Source organism: Herpailurus yagouaroundi, unplaced genomic scaffold, assembly GCF_014898765.1.
Source record: "Herpailurus yagouaroundi ecotype Mexico unplaced genomic scaffold, PumYag 197, whole genome shotgun sequence".
NCBI lineage: Eukaryota > Metazoa > Chordata > Mammalia > Carnivora > Felidae > Herpailurus > Herpailurus yagouaroundi.
Genome location: NW_024412428.1, coordinates 19,868,008 through 19,887,108, shown reverse-complemented (window position 1 = coordinate 19,887,108; position 19,101 = coordinate 19,868,008). Strand labels below are relative to the sequence as shown.

The following is a 19,101-nucleotide window of genomic DNA, read 5'->3' as shown; positions in this document are numbered from 1 at the left end:
GCTTCAAAACAAGGCCACATTTGGGGGAAGGGAAGATGCGTGGCAATATTAACTTGGTGTGCTTTAATGCAGTTTATAAAACAAATCTCCCAAACGTTTATTTTTCAGCCAAGCTCCTGGCTAGAGTGGGCTTAGGATAAGCAACATAATGAAAGAGATCTCCCAAACGTTGACCTTGGCACTCAAAAGGAAAATAATAATAAAGACAAGTATTAGAACATTTCCAGTACATTTTCATCCGAAATGTGTTGATATAAAATGGCTAAGCATGCCACATAATTTTTAGGTTTTTTTTTTTCTCATAGGAGGTTTAAATACTTAGATTCAGATAGTCAAGTTCACATAAATAAAACATTCTTTATAAAAAACTGAACAATACAACCATCATTACATGGGCCTGGCAGAAAGAAAGCTCTATTCAGTTCTCAGAGTGACCTTAGCCTAGAGCGTCTTGGGCTTAATTTAGATTATTGGTTTGTCCTAGGCTGTCTCCCTCCTTTACCCCCAAGAGCACTCTGGCATTTCATGAGCATGTACCAACTGGACGATTTCTTTCTTTGTAAGAAAACACCAGAAGAAGTAATAGGAATGAACAGAATGCGATGTGTTCTCCAGACCAGTGGTTCTCAAACCCGAGCAGGGAAAAGTATGTGAGAAGTGCAAAGAATAGATTTAAGATGTAATTCTAATTCAGATAGTTACTAAAATCACAAATCCTTCCTAGTCCAAAAGAACTCAGGGATGCTGATTTTCCTCTTAAGTGGGGAGGGGAGAGGCACAGCCGGCCATAAGCTGGTCATATGGGCGTCTATCAGGATATTCTGGACGATAATTAGAAGAAAGCCCACCACCTGTGGGAAGGAGAGCTGGGTTTCGGGGCTGGAGAGATAGTGTGGTCCCAAGGCAGGGCCCTGGCACACTCTTTCCCAATGCCAGGGCACTGGCCCCATCTTCCGTGTAATCCAGCAGATGTTTCTAGAAATGTCTAGAACCGTGAAAGTGTTAATGCAGAAGGAGGGGCTTCCTGGGCCGTGTTCTGCACAAAGGAAGGCAACCTCTGTGATCAGGGTATTCCCGAGCCCCACAGAGACAGGAGCTGCCTTTCTGAAAACTTTGGCCAGAGATCCAGGGGTGGGCTCATTTCCTGTCCTGAGCACAGTGTTAGGAGCCACTCGGACAGATGCACAGAGAACTGAAACAGGCCAGGGGAGACCAGGGAGTGAGCCTGGATACTCCCACTCCCTGCTGGGAGACCCGCCGAGCTGTAACTACCTGCCAACCTGCCATGCCGGGAAAGCCCGGCTCCAGAGTCTCCTAGGGCAGGTCCTCTGGGAGACCGCACGTGTGTTTGGCACTAACCGGGCACCGGCGGGCAGTGCTGATGGGCTCGTGGGCTTGACTTTGTTCCGACTTCCATTTTTGATTCTGCCAAACACCTGTGCTGCCCTGAAAGTAGCCACCTTCTCAGGGACCCAGCCTAAGCCAAACTGAATGGCCGGAAGGGCCTCAGGGCACTGTCCGCTCCCACAGCTTCTCTCGAAGCAGCCACTGCCCTTTGGGGTTCTCTGTCTCATGGTAGTCCTCCCCCGGAGACACCAGGGACTCCAGGCCAAAGAGCTCCGCATCCCATTCCGTGTCTTCTCCTGAGAAGTTGAGGAGGATCTGTCTGGGGCTCCCCAGGCTGGAAGGGAGGAATGAGGCAGAGGGTTTAAGTCTGGCTTGGCCGGCTGCACAGAGAAGGCATGCTCTGATCCACTATTCCAACGGAGACCATCAGATGCCCCCCAGGGCTGGGCCTTGTGGCGGACAAAGCGGTATCATCATGGGGGCTGGACCCCAGACTGGCCTTGAAGGGCAAGGACGGATGATTGGATGATGAGCCCTGGTTTCAGTACGTCCGTTACATAGTCCATTGTTATGGGCGGAAAGCGCTATTTAGAAAAGCTCTGAATCCATCAGAGTTGAATGGCTCTTGTACAAACCCCAACCCAGATAGACCCCCTTCTGCTGTGAAAGGTGAGGTCCCTGCAGCATGGGCGGCAGTGGCCAGAGCAAGAGAGCACTGACCGCTCCAAATGAGTAGGTCACAGGAATTTGGAGGCTAAACATGGGAACTCGTCTCGGGAGAGTTGGATCTGGAGGGAAAGAGGCCGAGAGATGGTGGCGAAGTGGCCAGGGGGAGCCCGGCCAGCAAGAAGTTCTCCAGCTAAGTCAGGTCAACCAACGCCTTTCCAAGGCAGGGGCGTCTGGTTAGTCTGGTGTTGGTTCCCTCTTGGCGCTTTGCCCTCCTCAACCCCAAACTCCCATAAAAAATTCGTAGCACACAGGGTGTCCGTGGCCCTGGGGGGCGACAGTGAAAGAGGGTGGCACAAAGCATGTGGGCCAAGTAGGCCAGAGGCAAGGCCAGCAAATCCAGAGCTGAAGTCACAGGGAGGAGACAGCAGTGAACCAGGCTGGAGTTTACGTACAGACTAGGGGAAAACATCTTTTAATACTCTTAACGTTTATTTATTTTTGAGTGAGAGAGAGAGCACACGAGTGGAGGAAGGGTAGAGAGAGAAGGGGGCAGAGAACACGAAGCGGGCTCTATGCTGACAACATAATGCGGGGCTCGAACTCACGAACCGTGAGATCATGACCCGAGCTGAAGTTGGACGCTCAACCGGCTGAGCCACCCAGGCAGCCCTAGCGGGGAAAAAAAAAGATCTTTAGCCAAGATCTCCTTCCCCCAAAATCTGTAAGAAGAATTTTTGGTATATAGGACGGGGACTCAAGGCACCTGAAGAACCACCCCAGGAGTCTGGAGGACATGAAAACGTCTTAGTTATACCCTTGGGTCCAAGCACTTACTCTTTTTTGCAGGCTTTGGGCTTAAATTTCAAGGTGTTGAATGCCCCTTCCACAGCCTTGGGCAAGTAAATGGGGTGCCTCTCGAGCCTCCTCTGAGTGCCTAAGGTCCTGCGCTCCACGCTCCTTCGAAACTGGCTATCTGTCACGTGCACGGTGTGCCCAGCAATGTCCTCAGAGTGCCGGCGTGGTGCCCGCAGGATCCAGTTGGAATGCAAGCTGTGCTCCCGGGAGCTGGTGGCCACTGGAAGAGACAAGCAGGGGCCCGGGAAGGAGCAAGAGAGGGTGAACCAGGCTGAGAACCCACAACAAATGCCTTTTTATTACAACAGCAGATTCTTAGAAAGGCTGGGAAAGGCAAGTGAGAGGGGGATGATCTGACCCTGTAATGATAGGGTAGGGATATGGTGGGGTATTTATGTGTCCATTAAAAATTAAGACATACATCTATGTTTACTGACATGCAAAGACAACCCCTGATATATTATAAATGGTTAAGTGAAAAGAACAGATGACAAAATGGCAGAGGTCCTATTGTTTTTAATTAAGTGAGCGTGTGTGTGTGTGTGTGTATGCGTGTGTGTATGTTTAAAACCTTTTGGAAAGGAAAGACATAGACCAAAGTTTAACAGTGGTTATTATCTCTGGGTGGTAGTGTTACAGACCATATTCTTTACTTTCTTTGTATTTTGGTGTATCATTTGATTCATTAGATTAACAATGAACGTATAGGGCTATTGTTATGAGAGAAAACCATAATGTCCTTTTCATTCAAAAATCGTGGAAGGTAACACTTGCATCCTCAGTGGATTTTGCTGTTCTTTCGCCAGCGTCCTGGGTTTCCAGGTCCAACTCCCAAGAGGAGGGCTGGCCTCCGTCAGGGACCGAGGGGCTGCAGTCCAGGAGGAAGGTGGGCAGATTAGCCTGCAGGGCACAGTGAGCCTGCGGGGGAGGTGGGGGTAACCTTCTGTGAAATCCCACCAAACCCAATGAGAACCTGAATTTCACAGATATAGGTCTTTTGGGCCCGGAGCAATGGCAAACCACAAGAATAGGGTCTTTTGAGCATTAGATAAAAAGCTCAAGCATTGCTTAGTATGGGCACCAAAAGCTAGCACCTCAGTAACGGGGGCCAGGAACCCCTGAAAAAAATTGCCATCAGTTACACCAGGGAGAGCAAGTCAAAGATTAAAGCAGCTGACAGGGCGCCTGGGTGGCTCAGTCGATGAAGCGTCTGACTCTTGGTTCCAGCTCAGGTCATGATCTCGCGGTTCATGAGCTGGAGCCCTGCATCAGGCTCCGCACCATCAGTGCAGATTCTCTCTCCCTCTCTCTCTGCCCCTCCTCTGCGTGTGCTATTTCTCAAAATACAATAAACTTAAAAAGAAACGGACCGTTAAGTAATGGAATTTAAAAGCGGGCTGAACTCATGAATGTGATTGAATCGTTTGCTTTCCACCAGGAGACAGCCAGTGAGTGACACACGTTGGCAAGGAGAGAAGCATCACCCCCGGCCCTCACCTCACTCTCTCTCCAAAGACCCAGGCTGGCCTAGGCGGGCGCCCTGGCCCTGTCCTGCCCTGCGCGTCCTCAGAGTGCTGACCCCGAGGGCGTCAGAGGGGGTGCTGGGCGAAGCGGGGACAAACCAGACGAAGGATCAGTCAGCCCAGTGTGGACACTGCCAAACTCGCTCAGGCAGAGTCGACAGACAGTTTTTTAAACAGTTTCTCCGTTTCTTTTTCTTCTCTTAAAACAAAAACTGTAGTGAAATACACATAACATAAAATTTGCCATCTGAGCCGTCTTTCGGCGTGCAGTGCAGGGACGTGGAATATACTCATTTTTGAGGGATAGCTGCCCAGTCCTTCTTCGCCTTACAACGCTGAAACTCTGTCTTCGCACCCATATAACACCAGCTCCCCCCTCCAATCCCCTTCCTTTAAAGATTTTACTTTTTATGTTTTAAAAAAAAAATTTTTTTAATGTTTATTCACTTTTGAGAGAGACAGAGAGGGAGACAGAGTGCTGGTGGGGGAGGGGCGGAGAGAGAGGGAGACAGAATCCGAAGCAGGCTCCAGGCCCTGAGCTGTCGGCACAGAGCCCCACGTGGAGCTCGAACCCACAAACCGCGAGATCATGACCTGAGCCAAAGTCGGGCACTTAACTGACTGAGCCACCCAGGCGCCCCTCCAATCCCTTTCTTGACTCATTTGTCGCAGTTGGGGCCAGTGGACTGCCAGGGGTTTTTGTCCAAATATGGCTGCGAGTGTTGTAGGGGTAGGCTGGGTGCTGGCCGCTGGCACAACTAAAGCAAAGGGCCCCGAGGAGAAGAGTGAGCCCCAGGCTGGGCTACAGAGTGCAGGTGCGAGTTTCCCTCTAGTGGGAGGTGAGATTCCTGGTAGCTCATCTTCTAGCCACACCAGAGACACCCCCCCCCCCCCCGTCACACACCCCGCCCCCAGTCCATCCTCCCCCCCTCACCTCCCCCCCACCCCCGGCCAGCACTCACCGTCAAAGTCCACATCCTCGTTGGGAGGGTCCGCCTCGGCAGCCCGCGGCCGCTTCTCTGTATCCAGCTCTGCAATGATGGAATCAAAGAAGGCCATGGCCTCCGCCACATCCGCGCTGAACTGGGAGTATTTCTTTGCGGTTGCTTTCTGCTAGAGGTGAAGGGCAGGAGAGAGAAAGTAGCCTGAGCCAGCCTCTGAGCACCCACACGCAAGCAAACCACAACCGCTGAAAAGAATTCCGTGCTGCTGAAACTAAATGTATGTGAAGTTATGAATTTGCAGAACTTAAAAGGTAAATTTGAGTAAGTGCGCTGTGAGGGGAAGGTGGATGTCCCTGCTCCACGATTGCCGTAGGTCAGTGGATGTCCAGTTACCTCAACGAGAGACAAATAATAAGATCTACCTCTTTCTTGCTCAGGGACTGTTACTGACCTGGAGGCAAAATACTTAGTCTTCCTTTGGCCTTTTCCCCTGCTGATAAACAGGGGATCGTGAAGCTCCTTCGGAAGGCGATGAGACATTCGCAGTAGGAAAGAAAGGGCGAGATGTACTGGAAATGCTCTAAAAGAGTTGTCAGTACCTAAGGTGGCCAAATTTGGACTCAAGTCATGGAATAAATTGAAAAGAAATTAGCATGATTCCTTGGAAAGTATATGGAATAGAGGTGCCTGGGGGGCTCAGTCAGTTAAGCCTCCAACTTCGGCTCAGGTCATGATCTCACAGTTCCTGAGTTTGAGCCCTGCATGGGGCTCTTGTGCTGACAGCTCAGAGCCTGGAGCCTGCTTCAGATTCTGTCTGTCTGTCTGTCTGTCTCTCTCTCTCTCTCTGCCCCTCCCCCACTTATGCTGTCCCTCTCTTTAAAAAATAAACAGTAAAAAAAAAAGTGTAAGACATAATAAAATACAGAGTTTAAAAGAAGTCTACTGAGGGGCGCCTGGATGGCTCAGTCAGTTAAGTGTCTGACTTTGACTCAGGTCATGATCTCGTGGTTCGTGGGTTCACGCCCCACATGGGGTTCTGTGACGACAGCTCAGAGCCTGGAATCTGCTTCAGATTCTATGTCTCCCTCTCTCTCTGCCTCTCCCCCACTTGTGTTATGTCTCTCTCTCTCTCTCTCCTAAAAATAAATAAAATGTAAAAAATATTTTAAAAAAAGAAAAGTCTACTGAATGCCTCACTGGGTTCCAGGCTCTGTCCTGATTTGTTCTTCTTCGTGATCTGGTTCATCACCATCATCTTCACAACCTCCAAGGACCAACATGGAAATTCAAGCACCATGGCGGACCTCCATGGAGAACTCACAATGAAAGGCACAGAATCAGCATGTGAACTAATAAGCTGTCTGAGGAATTTAGGAAATAAGAAAACTCAGAGAGGGGGACAAAAGGGACAATGTGTGTTAACCTGAGCTGTTTTCACCATGTGTAGAGTTATTTTAGGTGAGCGTTTTTATTTATTTTTGTTTTATTTGAGTATAGTCGACACACAATGTTACATTAGTTTCAGGTGTACAACATAGTGATTTGACAAGTTTATACATTATGTTATGCTCACACAAGTGTACCTACCATCTGTCCCCCCTACGTCACTATTACACTATTATCATTGACTGTGTTCCTGTGCTGTGCCTTTTATTGCCATGACTTACTCATTCCAGAACTGGAAGCCTGTGTCCCCCCACTCTCTTTCATCCGTTTTGCCCACCAGCCCCATCCTTTTCCTCTGCTAACCTTCAGTTTTTTTCTCTGTATTTCTAGGTCTCAGTCTGCTTTTTGTTTGGTCATTTGTTTTCTTTTTTTTTTTTTTTTTTAATTCTACATATTAGTGGAATCGTATAGTATCTGTCTCTTTCAGTCTGACTTATTCACTTAGCATAATACCCTCTCGGTCCATCCATGTTGTCTCAAGTGACACAGTCTCATCTTTTTATGGCCATGTAATATTCCAGTGTGTGTGTGTGCGTGTGTGTGCATGCACGTGAGCGTGTGCACACACATACCACATCTTCCTTATCCATTCATCTATTGATGGATACTTGGATTGCTTCCATAATTTGTCTACTGTAAATAACGCTGCAATAAACACCAGGGTGCATATATCTTTTCAAATTAGTGTTTTCATTTTCTTTGGGTAAATACCCAGTGGCGGAATTGTTGGGCCGTGTAGTACTTCTATTTTTAATTTTTTAAGGAACCTCCATACTGTTTTCCATATTGGCTATTCTAATTTACCTTTCTAGCAGCAGGGTCCAAGAGTTTCTTTTTCTTTACATCGTGGCCAATCCTTGTTGTTTCTTGTCCTTTTGATTCTAGCCATTCTGACAAGTGTAAGGTGGTATCTCATTGTAGTTTTGATTTGCATTTCCCTGATGATGAGTGATGCTGGACATCTTTTCATGTGTCTGTTGGCCATCTGTATATCTTCTTTGGTAAAATGTCTATTTGTGTCCTCTGCCCATTTTTTAATTGGATTGTTTGGGGGGTTTTTTTGGTATTGAGTTGTATAATTTCTTTGTACATTTTGAATATTAACAATTTATTAGTCATATCACTTGCAAATACCTTCTCCCATTCAGTAGGTTGTCTTTTTGTTTTGTGGATGGTTTCCTTTGCTGTGCAAAGGTTTTTTTTTTTTTCTTTTTTTAAATGTTTATTTATGTTGAGGGAGAGAGAGAGAGAGAGAGCAGGAACAGGCAGGGGAGGGGCAGAGAGAGAGGGAGACACAGAATCCCAAGCAGGCTCCAGGCTCCAAGCTGTTAGCACAGAGCCCAATGCGGGGCTTGAACCCACGAACCCTGAGATCGTGATCTGAGCCAAAGTTGGATGCTTAACCCTTGAGCCAGCCAGGTGCCCCCAGACTAGTCTTTCTTTAAATTCATGACTGCAAAAAGTTTTTACCTTAAAGTTGATTTTTGCTTTTGTTTCCATTGCCTTAGGACATATATCTAGAAAAATGTTGTTACAGCCAATGTCAGAGAAATTACTATCTGTGCTCTCTTCTAGGGTTTTTATGCTTTCAGGTCTCACATTTCGGTCTTTAATCCATTTTGAGCTCATTTTTGTGTACAGTGTTAGAAAGTGGTCCAGTTTTGTCCTTTTCATGTCGCTGTCCAGTTTTCCCAGCATCATTTATTGAAGAGACTGTCTTTTCTCCATTGTGTGGTCTTGCCTCCTTCATCGTAGATTAATTGACCATATGACCATCGGTTTATTTTTGGAGTCTCTATCCTGTGCCATTGATATATGCATCTGTTATTGTGCTATACGTGGGCATTTTTAAAGAGGGGATGGTATTAAAAGTGAATAGGATTAAATTACAGACTGGAATGTTGGGAACTAAAATGATGACACCTGTATGTACAAATACAAGATGTTGGTAAAATGTATGCATTTTGTAGTACTAGAAAACATTTTTAAATAGAAGGAGTTTTTCCTTTTATATTTGTAAGGTGCTTTCTTTGGGAAAATTTTGAAGAAGCACAACATAGAGCTGAATCTTCTCTGTTAAAAGTGGACAACTATCCACATGTCCTTATTCCTCCCCCTTCAACAAGCCCACTGAAGTGAAAGAAGGGAGAGCGGGAAGAAGAAACCCCTAATGACAGAAGAAGAGAGGGGCCATCGGGGAAAGAGAGATTTCCAAAAGCTTCTGGCAGTTGCTAAGCAACTGAAGGGGAGAGCCGATGTAAAAGAGCAAAGGGACCAGCCCTCCAGAGCATCATGGGTCAGGCAAGCACCTAAAAAGGGTACAATTTGACCCTCGGGAATGGGAAATGCACCAGACTTGGCAACACCAGGTTCACCAAGGCTTGGGGGTGGAGCGCAGGACTAAAATTTGAAGGGCTGGTTGGCAGTCTGTGTGAGCCCAGCAGGCCACATCACTGTGCACCCTTCCTGCAGGCCGGTGATAGGAGGGCTCATCTCTGATGGCAAGTCAATATTCTCGTCCTGTCTGTGTTTCTTCTTACTGGTCTCTCGGCCTTGAATATTTCACCGAGCTGGTTCCTATTCATCCATCAGGACTGGCCGGGTCAGCTCATTCTCCAGGTAGACCGCCCCTCTCCTGGACGGTTCTCTCCTCTAGGCTCTATGGTCCTCATCCCGAACCTAATTCTTCTACGACACATATCATTTTAGAGATTTTTTTTGTGAACTGAAAGAGTGAGAAACGATGAATGGAGAAAGCCACACAATCTGAACCAAACCCCAAAAGGAAGGATAAATAGTATTTAATAGGAGTGCAAGGTCTGTAGGTCTTTGTACCTCAGAACCCACGGAGAGGGCGCCTCTGAATCTCTGGCAGCAACTTCCATCAGTGTTTGGCTTAATGCAAGTGTCTCAGCCTTACATGTGAACATTGCATTCTTTTTTCGTGGGGGGTCACCCTGCAATATGATCTAAACTCTTCATTCCGCAGTGTCTCCAGGAAGTAGACTTTGGCCAGCAGCTCAGAGCCACCTGGATCAGCTGTTTTCATTTACTAAAGAGTTTAGAAAAGAGTCAGCTTTGGTGTCTTAACTAACAAAGGCTCAGCAACCAATGAGATCACCACCGTTAGTTACGTTGATGTGTGTCCTTGACTGTGGCCTCTTGGACATCCCCAGAATCTTGTCACGTACTGTCCTTCGAGGATCACATTTACAAATTAAGAAATAAATCACTACTATATGTATTACCACCTTAGCCACTGTGCTTTCTGTCCATCAAAACTAGTGGACGGGGGCCCTTTTACCTCCACACGTGTGGTTCATTCCCAATATTCAACTCTATTGCCTGTTTCCAAAGCCTCAAGCTTTAGGATTTGAGACTGAGGTCTCCTTCCCATGCCTTGCCCTTTCTACCAGGCTGAGGAGTGTTTGCCTTGCGGGGGCAAATATGGCCAACAAATACGCTCTTCGGCCAGCCCTGGAGGGTCTGCTCTTTCAGGTCCCCCTTCTGGGGTCTCTGCCGGGCCATCCAATGCGCTGCCGTTATAAAACTTGCTTCTGTTCAAAGAGCTTCTGGATCCTGCAGTGTCCGGAGAATGAGACATTGGTGACGTTATCTGTGGCTGACGCGTACAGACCTGTGTGACCAAGTCTCGTGCTAAAGGACAGCTTCTCCCACTTGCCCCAACTGCCTTCAGCAGTTACCCCCAAACCCTTCATGGAATAAAGTAGGAGCATAAAATAAAGACAAATGAATAAATAATTGATTTCCTTCCTTCCTTCCTTAGCCCTGTCTTCCGTCCCTGCAAGTGAGAGCAGCGTCCCTGGAATGGGTCTGAGGGACTGGCCTGGGAGATGGTGATGGTACACCTCTCCCTCACCCCTGTCAGGGTGGTTCCATAACAGGTGAGCCCAATTCCAGTTGGACATTGGAATCTCCTGGGTGCTCTTAAAGAATGCCTGTACCTGGCTGGCCCTTTCCCAGACCAGTTAGTTCAGACAATCAAGTGATTCTAATACACAGCAGTTGAGACCCACCACTCGATGGCAGTCCCGGCATCAGGGACGGAACAAGAGCACCCATGAATCCCCACCCCAGGGTCTTATTTAGGATAGAAATCTTACGTGCCAGTCTTGCACCCTGGCTCTGCAAGAGCCGGCAGGAATGTCTCTATCGAGACAAGGACACGAGGGACAGGACTCCAAGGGATAGAGCACAGGTCATCAAAGAAAGAGGACAGAAGCCCTGGATTTCAGGGCCCAGGTTCATCTGTGTCCTCCGCACACAGAGGGCCAAGTAGAGGAACTCCATCCGCCCTCTGCTCCCGTGCCAACAGGGAGTATACAACATCCCCCACAGGGGTCTACCCAACATCTACCTTTCCCCCCCAGTCCCCAAACTTGACCTAAAATCACCTCCTGGGGAGGCATTCCCTCTCCTTGTATTCATGCAACTTTGTTTGCTTCCTGGGTTTAATGTTTGCCATTCACCCTCCGCTACACTTCATGTTGCGTCTATGCCAAGTTTCTTGTTTCTCCCTCCATTGTTTCTGACAATGTGAATTTATACTTGTGTTTACCCACTTTTTTCAAAAAAGCAAAAGGTAGCCCACACCATACCTCTGTAAACATCGCTTTCTTCACTCACTGTGTCCTGAGGATGCCTTCCCAGCAGTAGACAGAGACCCTCCTCATCCCTGGTAGACTACCTAGGGCTCCAGTGTGCAGACCCACCATCAAAAGAAACCACGGTCTCCTGTTGTCAGATCCTTGGCTTCTTCGTAATCTTTTGCTGTTCAAGGTAGCGCCATATGCATACGTCATTTTGCGTTTTGCCAATAATACCCCAGCTTGGGGTAGGCTTCTAACTGCAAGCACTCAGCTCTCTGTGTCTGTGCCTTCTGGAGAGCATGGTAAGCAGCAAGTGACCTGGCAAGCCAGTTACACAGGATTTGGTCCACAGAGTTCCTGGTGTACCTTGGAAAGTACACTTGTACATGTCTCCAAATGAATGCTGCCGTGAGTTTTCTGAGTACCAAGGCTAAGCTCCAAGTCTGGACTCCCTGGGCCTTTTCAAGTCCTGGTTTAAGCCCAGACCGATTCTGGCTGTTCGTTTTTGCCTTCCCACAGCTTCCATGGGCCTCTACTAGAGGCCTCTAAAGAGGCCTCTTTCCACCTCTACTATCACATTCTCTGTGATAGCACAAGAGTGGCAACAACTGAGGTGCAGGGTTCAAGCTGCAGACTACTATCGCAGCAAAATCTACTTTACGAGGAGGTAGTGGGCCATGAATCGTCAGCACCCCTGGGTGAGATGCAATACAGTTACTGTTCCCTCTCTGAACTTGAAAGGCCAGGTACAAAAGGACTGCTTCGCTCCCAGTCTTGACTTTTTTTCTAGCCCAGAATTTTTTTTTAATGTTTATCTATTTTTGAGAGAGAAAGAGAGACACAGAGTGGGAGTGGGGGAGGGGCAGAGAGAGAGGGAGACGCAGAATCCAAAGCAGGCTCCAGGCCCCGAGCTGTCAGCACACAGCCCGACGCGGGGCTCACACCCATGAACGGTGAGATCAGACCTGAGCCAAAGTCAGACACTCAACCGACTGAACCACCCAGACACCCCTCTAGCCCAGAATTTCTTAACTACCTCTTTGGAACGGTTTCCTATTGCACCTGCTTAGGCCCCAGTTCGCAGGGCTCATGTTCCTTCGCTCTCGGCCCCACAGCAGCCCCAGGGAGAAGGAACCCGGTGTGAAAGCATCCGGATTGCATTGCCGACTCCATTCCCATTTGCCTTTCACCTTCCACCTCCAGCGGCCTTGGGGTTATCATTTTCCAAGCCTCCCTGAACCACGGCCCCCTCACACCAGGCCTGGGTCTCAGATTACTTTTCCCAGATAGAGCCCTTGGCATTTTCCCAAACCAAACTCCACGGCAGGTCTCGTTTAACTTCTGAGTCCCCCAGTGCAGTTTATGATATTTTTTCTGCATTTCGTATCAGCTGCCACCCCGCCTGATTTCATCTGCCATCTGGGTACCTGGGTTTCTCCGATTTGTTATTTTTCTTCTGGGACCTCTCAGTTCTTGTCTACAAGAGGTCTGGATTCTACTAATTGACCTTCCAGTTGTAAACAGCAATCGTTTGTCAGGGGTTAGAGTCGGGGGTCATTCTACACCCACCCAAAGCCACGAGGGCCTCCACTAAACATCTACCTTCCTCTCACTTGTTTGCGTGTCCCCTTCACATCCTCAGGAGGGCCAGCTCCCTTTGGCAGACGGACCTAGGCATAGCCTGTCTATGCACATGTCCCGTCTGGAGTGGATAGTCCACTGCAGCACGTTGGGTTATGTCCTCGGTAGCACACTAGGCCAGGGATCTTTAACCTGTTCTTTGGCAATGCTTTGGCAATTAACACTCACAGATAAGACTCTTGGGACAGATGCTCTCCACCAGCCACTGCCCACATGAGATAGGTTGCGGGATATACACAACTCCCACCACTCCGACTGAAGTTCTACCTGTTTCTCTGCCAAGGAACGTCAACACACCAGTGTGGTTCAGACAATGATGGTGAGGACCGCAGCCTGAGACCCTGGGCTGTGTCCGGGCAGACAGACTGCCTTTTCACCTGTGAATGCTGAGTGCGTATTTCAGTGCTTGGCACAGGGTAGTAATTATTCACTGAGTGAACGAATATATGCTGCCACATACGTGCCATTACCTAATGTTTGCATTCTTGAATCAGTTTGCATGTTACTAATGTGTCCTTTAGGATTCAACTGGCAAATTTTAAGAACTCCGTACTCCTTATTTCTGTGGAGTACTGATAATACTCTCTTGAGCATATAATACCTGGGAATACGGATGTCAGTATATCACAGTGAAATTTCCAGGATCAAATGGGGAACTAGTCTGGATTGGAGAGATCATTTTTCCTCGGGCCATTCAGCTGGGTGAAATTAAATACAAAACAGCTCAAGTTTATCCACAAGCAACTTAACATTACCAATAATAATAATAATAATAATAAGCTTTTGAGGCCAAACCCTAAAATCTCTTACACATCTTCTCTGCCTTCTGTAATCCTTGGAATGGATATTTAAGACCAAGTCCAAAGTGATACTTACCTTATCCCTTTTATATTCCACCAACACCTAAGGAAGTGTGTACCCATAATTGAGGCAGGTTGTAAAGAAAGAATGGGTGTTTATGATACATAACTGAAGCTTTGAGAAGCAAAGAAAAAGCAACATGAAAAAGTATAATCATTGAAATGTAATTACATACATACATATACCCACATACCTGTTTTCAACAGATAAGCTAAATGGCACACTTGTCTGAGCTGGAGAAAAAAAAATTGGCAAAGCAGACAAGAGAGCTGAGAAAGTCAGCCCAAAGGGATAAAAAGCAGGAAAAAGTTCGTCACCAAGTCTAGTGTAGCTCAGCTTTGGCATTACCTGTCATAACCACACATTGCAATCGTTTTGGAAGCGTAGCCTCACATCTTCTGCCTTTGACATTGGAGATTGTAGACTCACGGGCTCATAGGCTTAGTCTTTTTCCTCACTGCTTTTTCATCTTTAGACCATTGTTTCTTTTGCCAATACCTGGTAGCCGCTCACCTTGCATGTCATCTAAGTGATCATTCCACTTGAACAAAACACGGAGCGCAAAAATTGGCTCACAATTATAAAACAGACGCCTGATTAAACTGAACTAATAACCTTGACGCATAGTACAAAGCATACACGTGCAGCCAGTGAGCCATTACAATCCAGTGGAAGAAGGGATGGACTTGTCAATAGACAGTGTTGGGCAACTTTGCCATTTGGGGAAAATTCAGGGTGGATTCTCACTTCCCCCTTCATGGCAAAATACATTGCTGATTGACAGAAGGGTTGGGTTTTTAAAAATGGAACTACCAGGGCGCCTGGGTGGCTCAGTCGGTTAAGCATCTGACTCTTGGTTCCGGCTCAGGTCATGACCTCTCGTCTTCGTGGGTTCAAGCCCCACCTTGGGCTCTGTGCTGACAGCACAGAGCCTGCTTGGGATCCTCTCTCCTTCTCTCTCGGCCCCTCCCCCACTCATGCTGTCTCTGTCTCTCTCAAATAAATGAAATAATCAGAAACGCTCAATGAGAGGGAAAGAATCCACAAAATGCAATGTTAACTAAAAGGATATTATTAAGAAGTATATGGCATATTCAAATTTAGTACATTCATACATACACATACATTAGGGTTGTCACATTTAGCAAATAAAAATATAGAGCAGCAGGGCAGCCTGGGTGGCCAAGTCAGTTAAGTGTTCAACTCTTGGTTGCGGCTCAGTTCATGATCTCACAGTTTGTGGGTTCGAGTCCCACAACAGGCTCCTCACTGACAGCGTGGAGCCTGCTTGGGATTCTCTCTCTCTTCCTCTTCCTCTCTGCCCGTCTCCCACTCACACTCTTGCTCTCTCTCAAAAAAACAAAAACAAAAACAAAACAAAACAAAACTATAGGACAGCAATTCAATTTCAATTTCACATATAAATAATGAATAATTTTTTAGTATAAATACGTACCAAATATTGCATCGACATAATTGTACTAAAAAAAAAACTCCATCACTTATCTTAAATTCAAATTTAAATAAGCATCCTTTGTTTTAGCAGACAGCCCTAATATACATATGGGCAAATATACAGGAAATAAATGATTGGGAGAAAATCTACCTAAACATTGTATAGTGACTAACTCTAAATAAGATTCCAAGTTGTTTTTATTTTATTTCTTACACTCTTCTGCATTTTATAAATTTCATCTAATGAGCAAATATAATCTTATCATCCAAACATTTTTTTTTTTTAAGTTTGCCCAAAGTGTCCTTTTGATGGTGAACTCTGACCCATTACACACTGGATGTTTTAGTTATTAGGATGTGATTCCACATGAATATGTTCAAACTATATTCTATGCCTCTAAAAATAAGAGATACATTTGCACTCGGCGAAAGCAACAGAACTACTACTTTTCTAGATCCGCCACCGAATTTTGTAACAACTTTCTTCTTAAACCTTCTTAAACTACAGTCGGAGTTTCTCAGGTTGTTGTTTTATTGAATGTCCGCTACATGCTTCGAGCCGTGCAGGAGGTTGGAGATTAAAAGGTAAACAAGACACAGTGGCCCCACTCAGTGAGCTCATGGCCAGTAGCAGAAATAGCCAATGAACAGACAATTACAGTGCTGGGTACTGAGTGCTGAGTGCTGGGGGCTGAGTGCTATGTGTTGAGATGCGGGTCAGACACAGGAGGAGGGGAAATGCACTGTCTTAGATTATGGATGTGAGAAATGGCTTCCTGGGGATGTGCTTTCTCTGCTGTTGAAAGACAAGAAGGTAGCCAGGTGTACAGGGTGTGGTTGGAGAGGAAAAAGGGAGGAGGAAGTTATTGTTTCTGGGCTGAGCAAACAGCACGTGCCTGGAAATTAGATTGGGGAATGTAATTACCCGTCTTGTGGTCTGACTGAGAGGGGCTACAGGAATTATACGCTTTGTTATCAATCATTATTATTCTGTTTGTCATCTTGTGGAGAGCTCTGCCAAGCAAAATAGAATATTCTTTGCAGCTCATATCGAATTAGTAGTGCCTTTCAAATCTGCAAACCAGACTTAGGCCAGGTGATAGAGACTTTCCCAGTAACTGATGCTCACAGAAAACCTGCATTTTAATATCACCGTTTGCATAAAGTCTTCCCCACAGATCTGAAAAATAATCCCTAGAGGTGTGAAAACCGATCTAGAACCTGCTTTCTATCCCATATGAAATTATACAGACATATTATACACGGGTGACTTGGAGTCTTTTTAGATGAATTGGATTCAGCTCCTCCTGCCGCAGAGGAGAAAAAAATCTTCTATTTGACGTGGTCAAAAGTTGACATGGTCTTATTCGATGAGGCAGGATTGCATGGCCTCAATAGAAAATTGATTCTGAAAACAAACTGTTGCCAGAATAAAACTACTTTAAATAAACATCAATCACTTTGGGCAGTCGTTCTCTAGAATTCCATTGGCTCTTTTCAAACCATTGTAGCAGACGAATTTTTTTGGCTGGGGTGAGGTAGGGAGGGTGAGGTAGGGTGCAGGGACGGGTGTGCATTTGCAGCCAGTTCGTTGAGGCAGACACATCAGGAATCCAAGCTGCTCAGAACTAAATGATCCACAGGAGAATTAATAACATTTCTTCTGGCCGTGGTGGGGGACTGACATTCCTGGCCTCAGAAAATGTCCGGCCCAAATCATCTGGGCAGTGTTCCATGGGGCACTGCAACCTACCCCCAATGGCCTCCTTGGACCAGCCTAGAGTGTGTGGCCAGCCTCCCTGAGCTCTTCTCTGTGCTCCACCTAGACTGGCACCCATTTACATGGCCCAATTCTCATACAGGGAAGGATGCCTGCTGTTTCCCTGTTTATCTGGCCCTAATGGTGTGGGGAGCTGTCCTCAGTGAGGACCCCAAATGCTAACAATCACTCTGGTCAGAGTTAGCCTATTCTCAAACTGTCCCTCTTCACCACCCATCAAAACCCAGGCTCCTCCACTGTCCAAAAGGAAGGCAGTTCTGACACATGCAGCAACATGGATGAAACTTGGAAACATGCTGAACGACAGAAGCCGGGCACAGGAGGACAGATACCATATAATTCCATTTATACGGGATGTTTAGAGTAGGAGTAGCCAGAGAGACAGAAAGTAGAATAGGGCTTACCAGGAGTGGGAGGAGCAGGAAAATGGAGAGTTATCGTTTCTTGGGTAGAGACTTTCTGTTTGGATGAAGGAAAAGTTCTGGAGATAGATAGTTGTGGGCTACACAACACTGTGAATGTGCTTCATTGCCAATGAATTCTACACTGAAAACATGGCTAACGTGGCAAAGCTTTCTAAAGTTTATTCTACGAGAAAAGGCTTTTATCTTTTAAGAAGTAAAGAAATAATTGTCAGACCTTGTATAAAAGCATTCTCTTGACTCCTAAACGAAGTCTTTTTAGAGCCTCCCTGACCTCTTAATGGATTCATTTTCTGGTGTACTACTGATATATTTCATAAAGTGTTCTAAGAAATATATTAACTCAGGCTTAATAGTCTTCTGGGTGAATTATTATGGGCTTATGTAAACAATCATTTGGAGAAATTCATGAAAAACTAGTGTGAAGAACTCTGGTTATTGTCTGACAATTTAGCAATTTGAAAGGTGCCCACATTTCTCTTTAAAAGAAATTTACATAAAATCATCCAAAGGGAAACAGTCAATTTCTTAAGAATTCATTAATTGCAATACACTTCCTTACTCATAATCAGGACACTAAAAAGCACTCACTTAAGGTGCCAAGAAGTGCCATGTTGGAAATGGTAAATATTATGTTTATTTTGCCGCCCACACACACAAAAAGCCGGAATGGGTGATGAAATGTTCTAGAATTAGTGGCGATGGGTTGCACAACTCCGAATGTACTAACAGCCACTCAGTAGTGCACTTTAAAGGGTGAGTTTCATGGTATGTAAATTAAGGCTATTATTTCAAAAAATAAATCCAAGCTGAGAGAAGTGGTTTTTATGAGGAGTGGAAAGAGAGAAGTCAAATAACCCAGAGCCCCTCCCAGCAGCTGGAAGAAATTTCCTAGAGAACCAGGGGAGGGGAGAAACACAGAGGCAGAGGCCAGTCATGTCCCAGGCAAGACCCCAAAACAGAGTGCGAGGGGAGCAACTCACTTTCAGGGATGCAGATATGAGAGGGAAAAATAGCAAGAAACACAACAGGACAGCTTTTTACTTTTTGCAAACCTTCTTCTCTTGTGAGTGTTCCACGTCTTCAGAGGATTTGGACAAAGATCTTTGGGAGGGCGTGGGGTTCACCCACACCTCTGGCATCTGAATTCTCTGCTGGGTCCAAAAGGGACGGGCAGAACTTAGGTACCCAGGCGCCATTCTCTGGACCCTCACTAAGATGCAGCACAGGGCTGTCACAGCAGGGGCTCCGAGGAGTCACCACCAGAAACAGGTGCACTGGTTTAGTGCCTTAGCTTTCCCACAAGAGTGACCACCCATGAGGACAGGGACTTTGACTTGCTCGCCTGTATTTACAACAGTTCCTGGCACACACCCTGTTCCTGACAACAATATGTATTGATGGAGAATGGAAGGAAGGAAAGAAGGAAGGAAGGAAGGAAGGAAGGAGAGAGAGGGAAAGAAGAAAGAAAGAAAGAAAGAAAGAAAGAAAGAAAGAAAGAAAGAAAGAAAGAAAGAAAGGAAGAAAGGAAGAAAGAAGAAAGAAAGA

The 19,101-nt window shown here is 46.3% G+C and overlaps 1 protein-coding gene and 1 long non-coding RNA gene across 3 annotated transcripts in view; one reads left to right on the top strand and one right to left on the bottom strand.

Annotated features, from left to right (window-relative positions):
• Positions 1-19,101, top strand: part of LOC121012922 (uncharacterized) — a 49,581-nt gene that overhangs the window by 11,437 nt on the left and 19,043 nt on the right. For both annotated transcript variants that reach the window (XR_005782405.1, XR_005782404.1), the window contains exons 2-3: positions 10,572-10,689; positions 11,914-12,061. This is a non-coding gene — a long non-coding RNA (uncharacterized LOC121012922). The remainder of the gene's footprint in view (positions 1-10,571; positions 10,690-11,913; positions 12,062-19,101) is intronic.
• The window catches only part of CUNH13orf42 (chromosome unknown C13orf42 homolog), a 25,049-nt gene continuing 7,423 nt past the window's right edge, over positions 1,476-19,101 (bottom strand). Inside the window, exons 2-4 of the mRNA XM_040448348.1 lie at positions 5,357-5,504; positions 2,851-3,091; positions 1,476-1,681 (exon numbers count right to left, since the gene is read on the bottom strand). Of these exons, the coding sequence (XP_040304282.1) occupies positions 1,507-1,681; positions 2,851-3,091; positions 5,357-5,504 (564 nt within the window). The 3' untranslated portion in view covers positions 1,476-1,506. The remainder of the gene's footprint in view (positions 1,682-2,850; positions 3,092-5,356; positions 5,505-19,101) is intronic.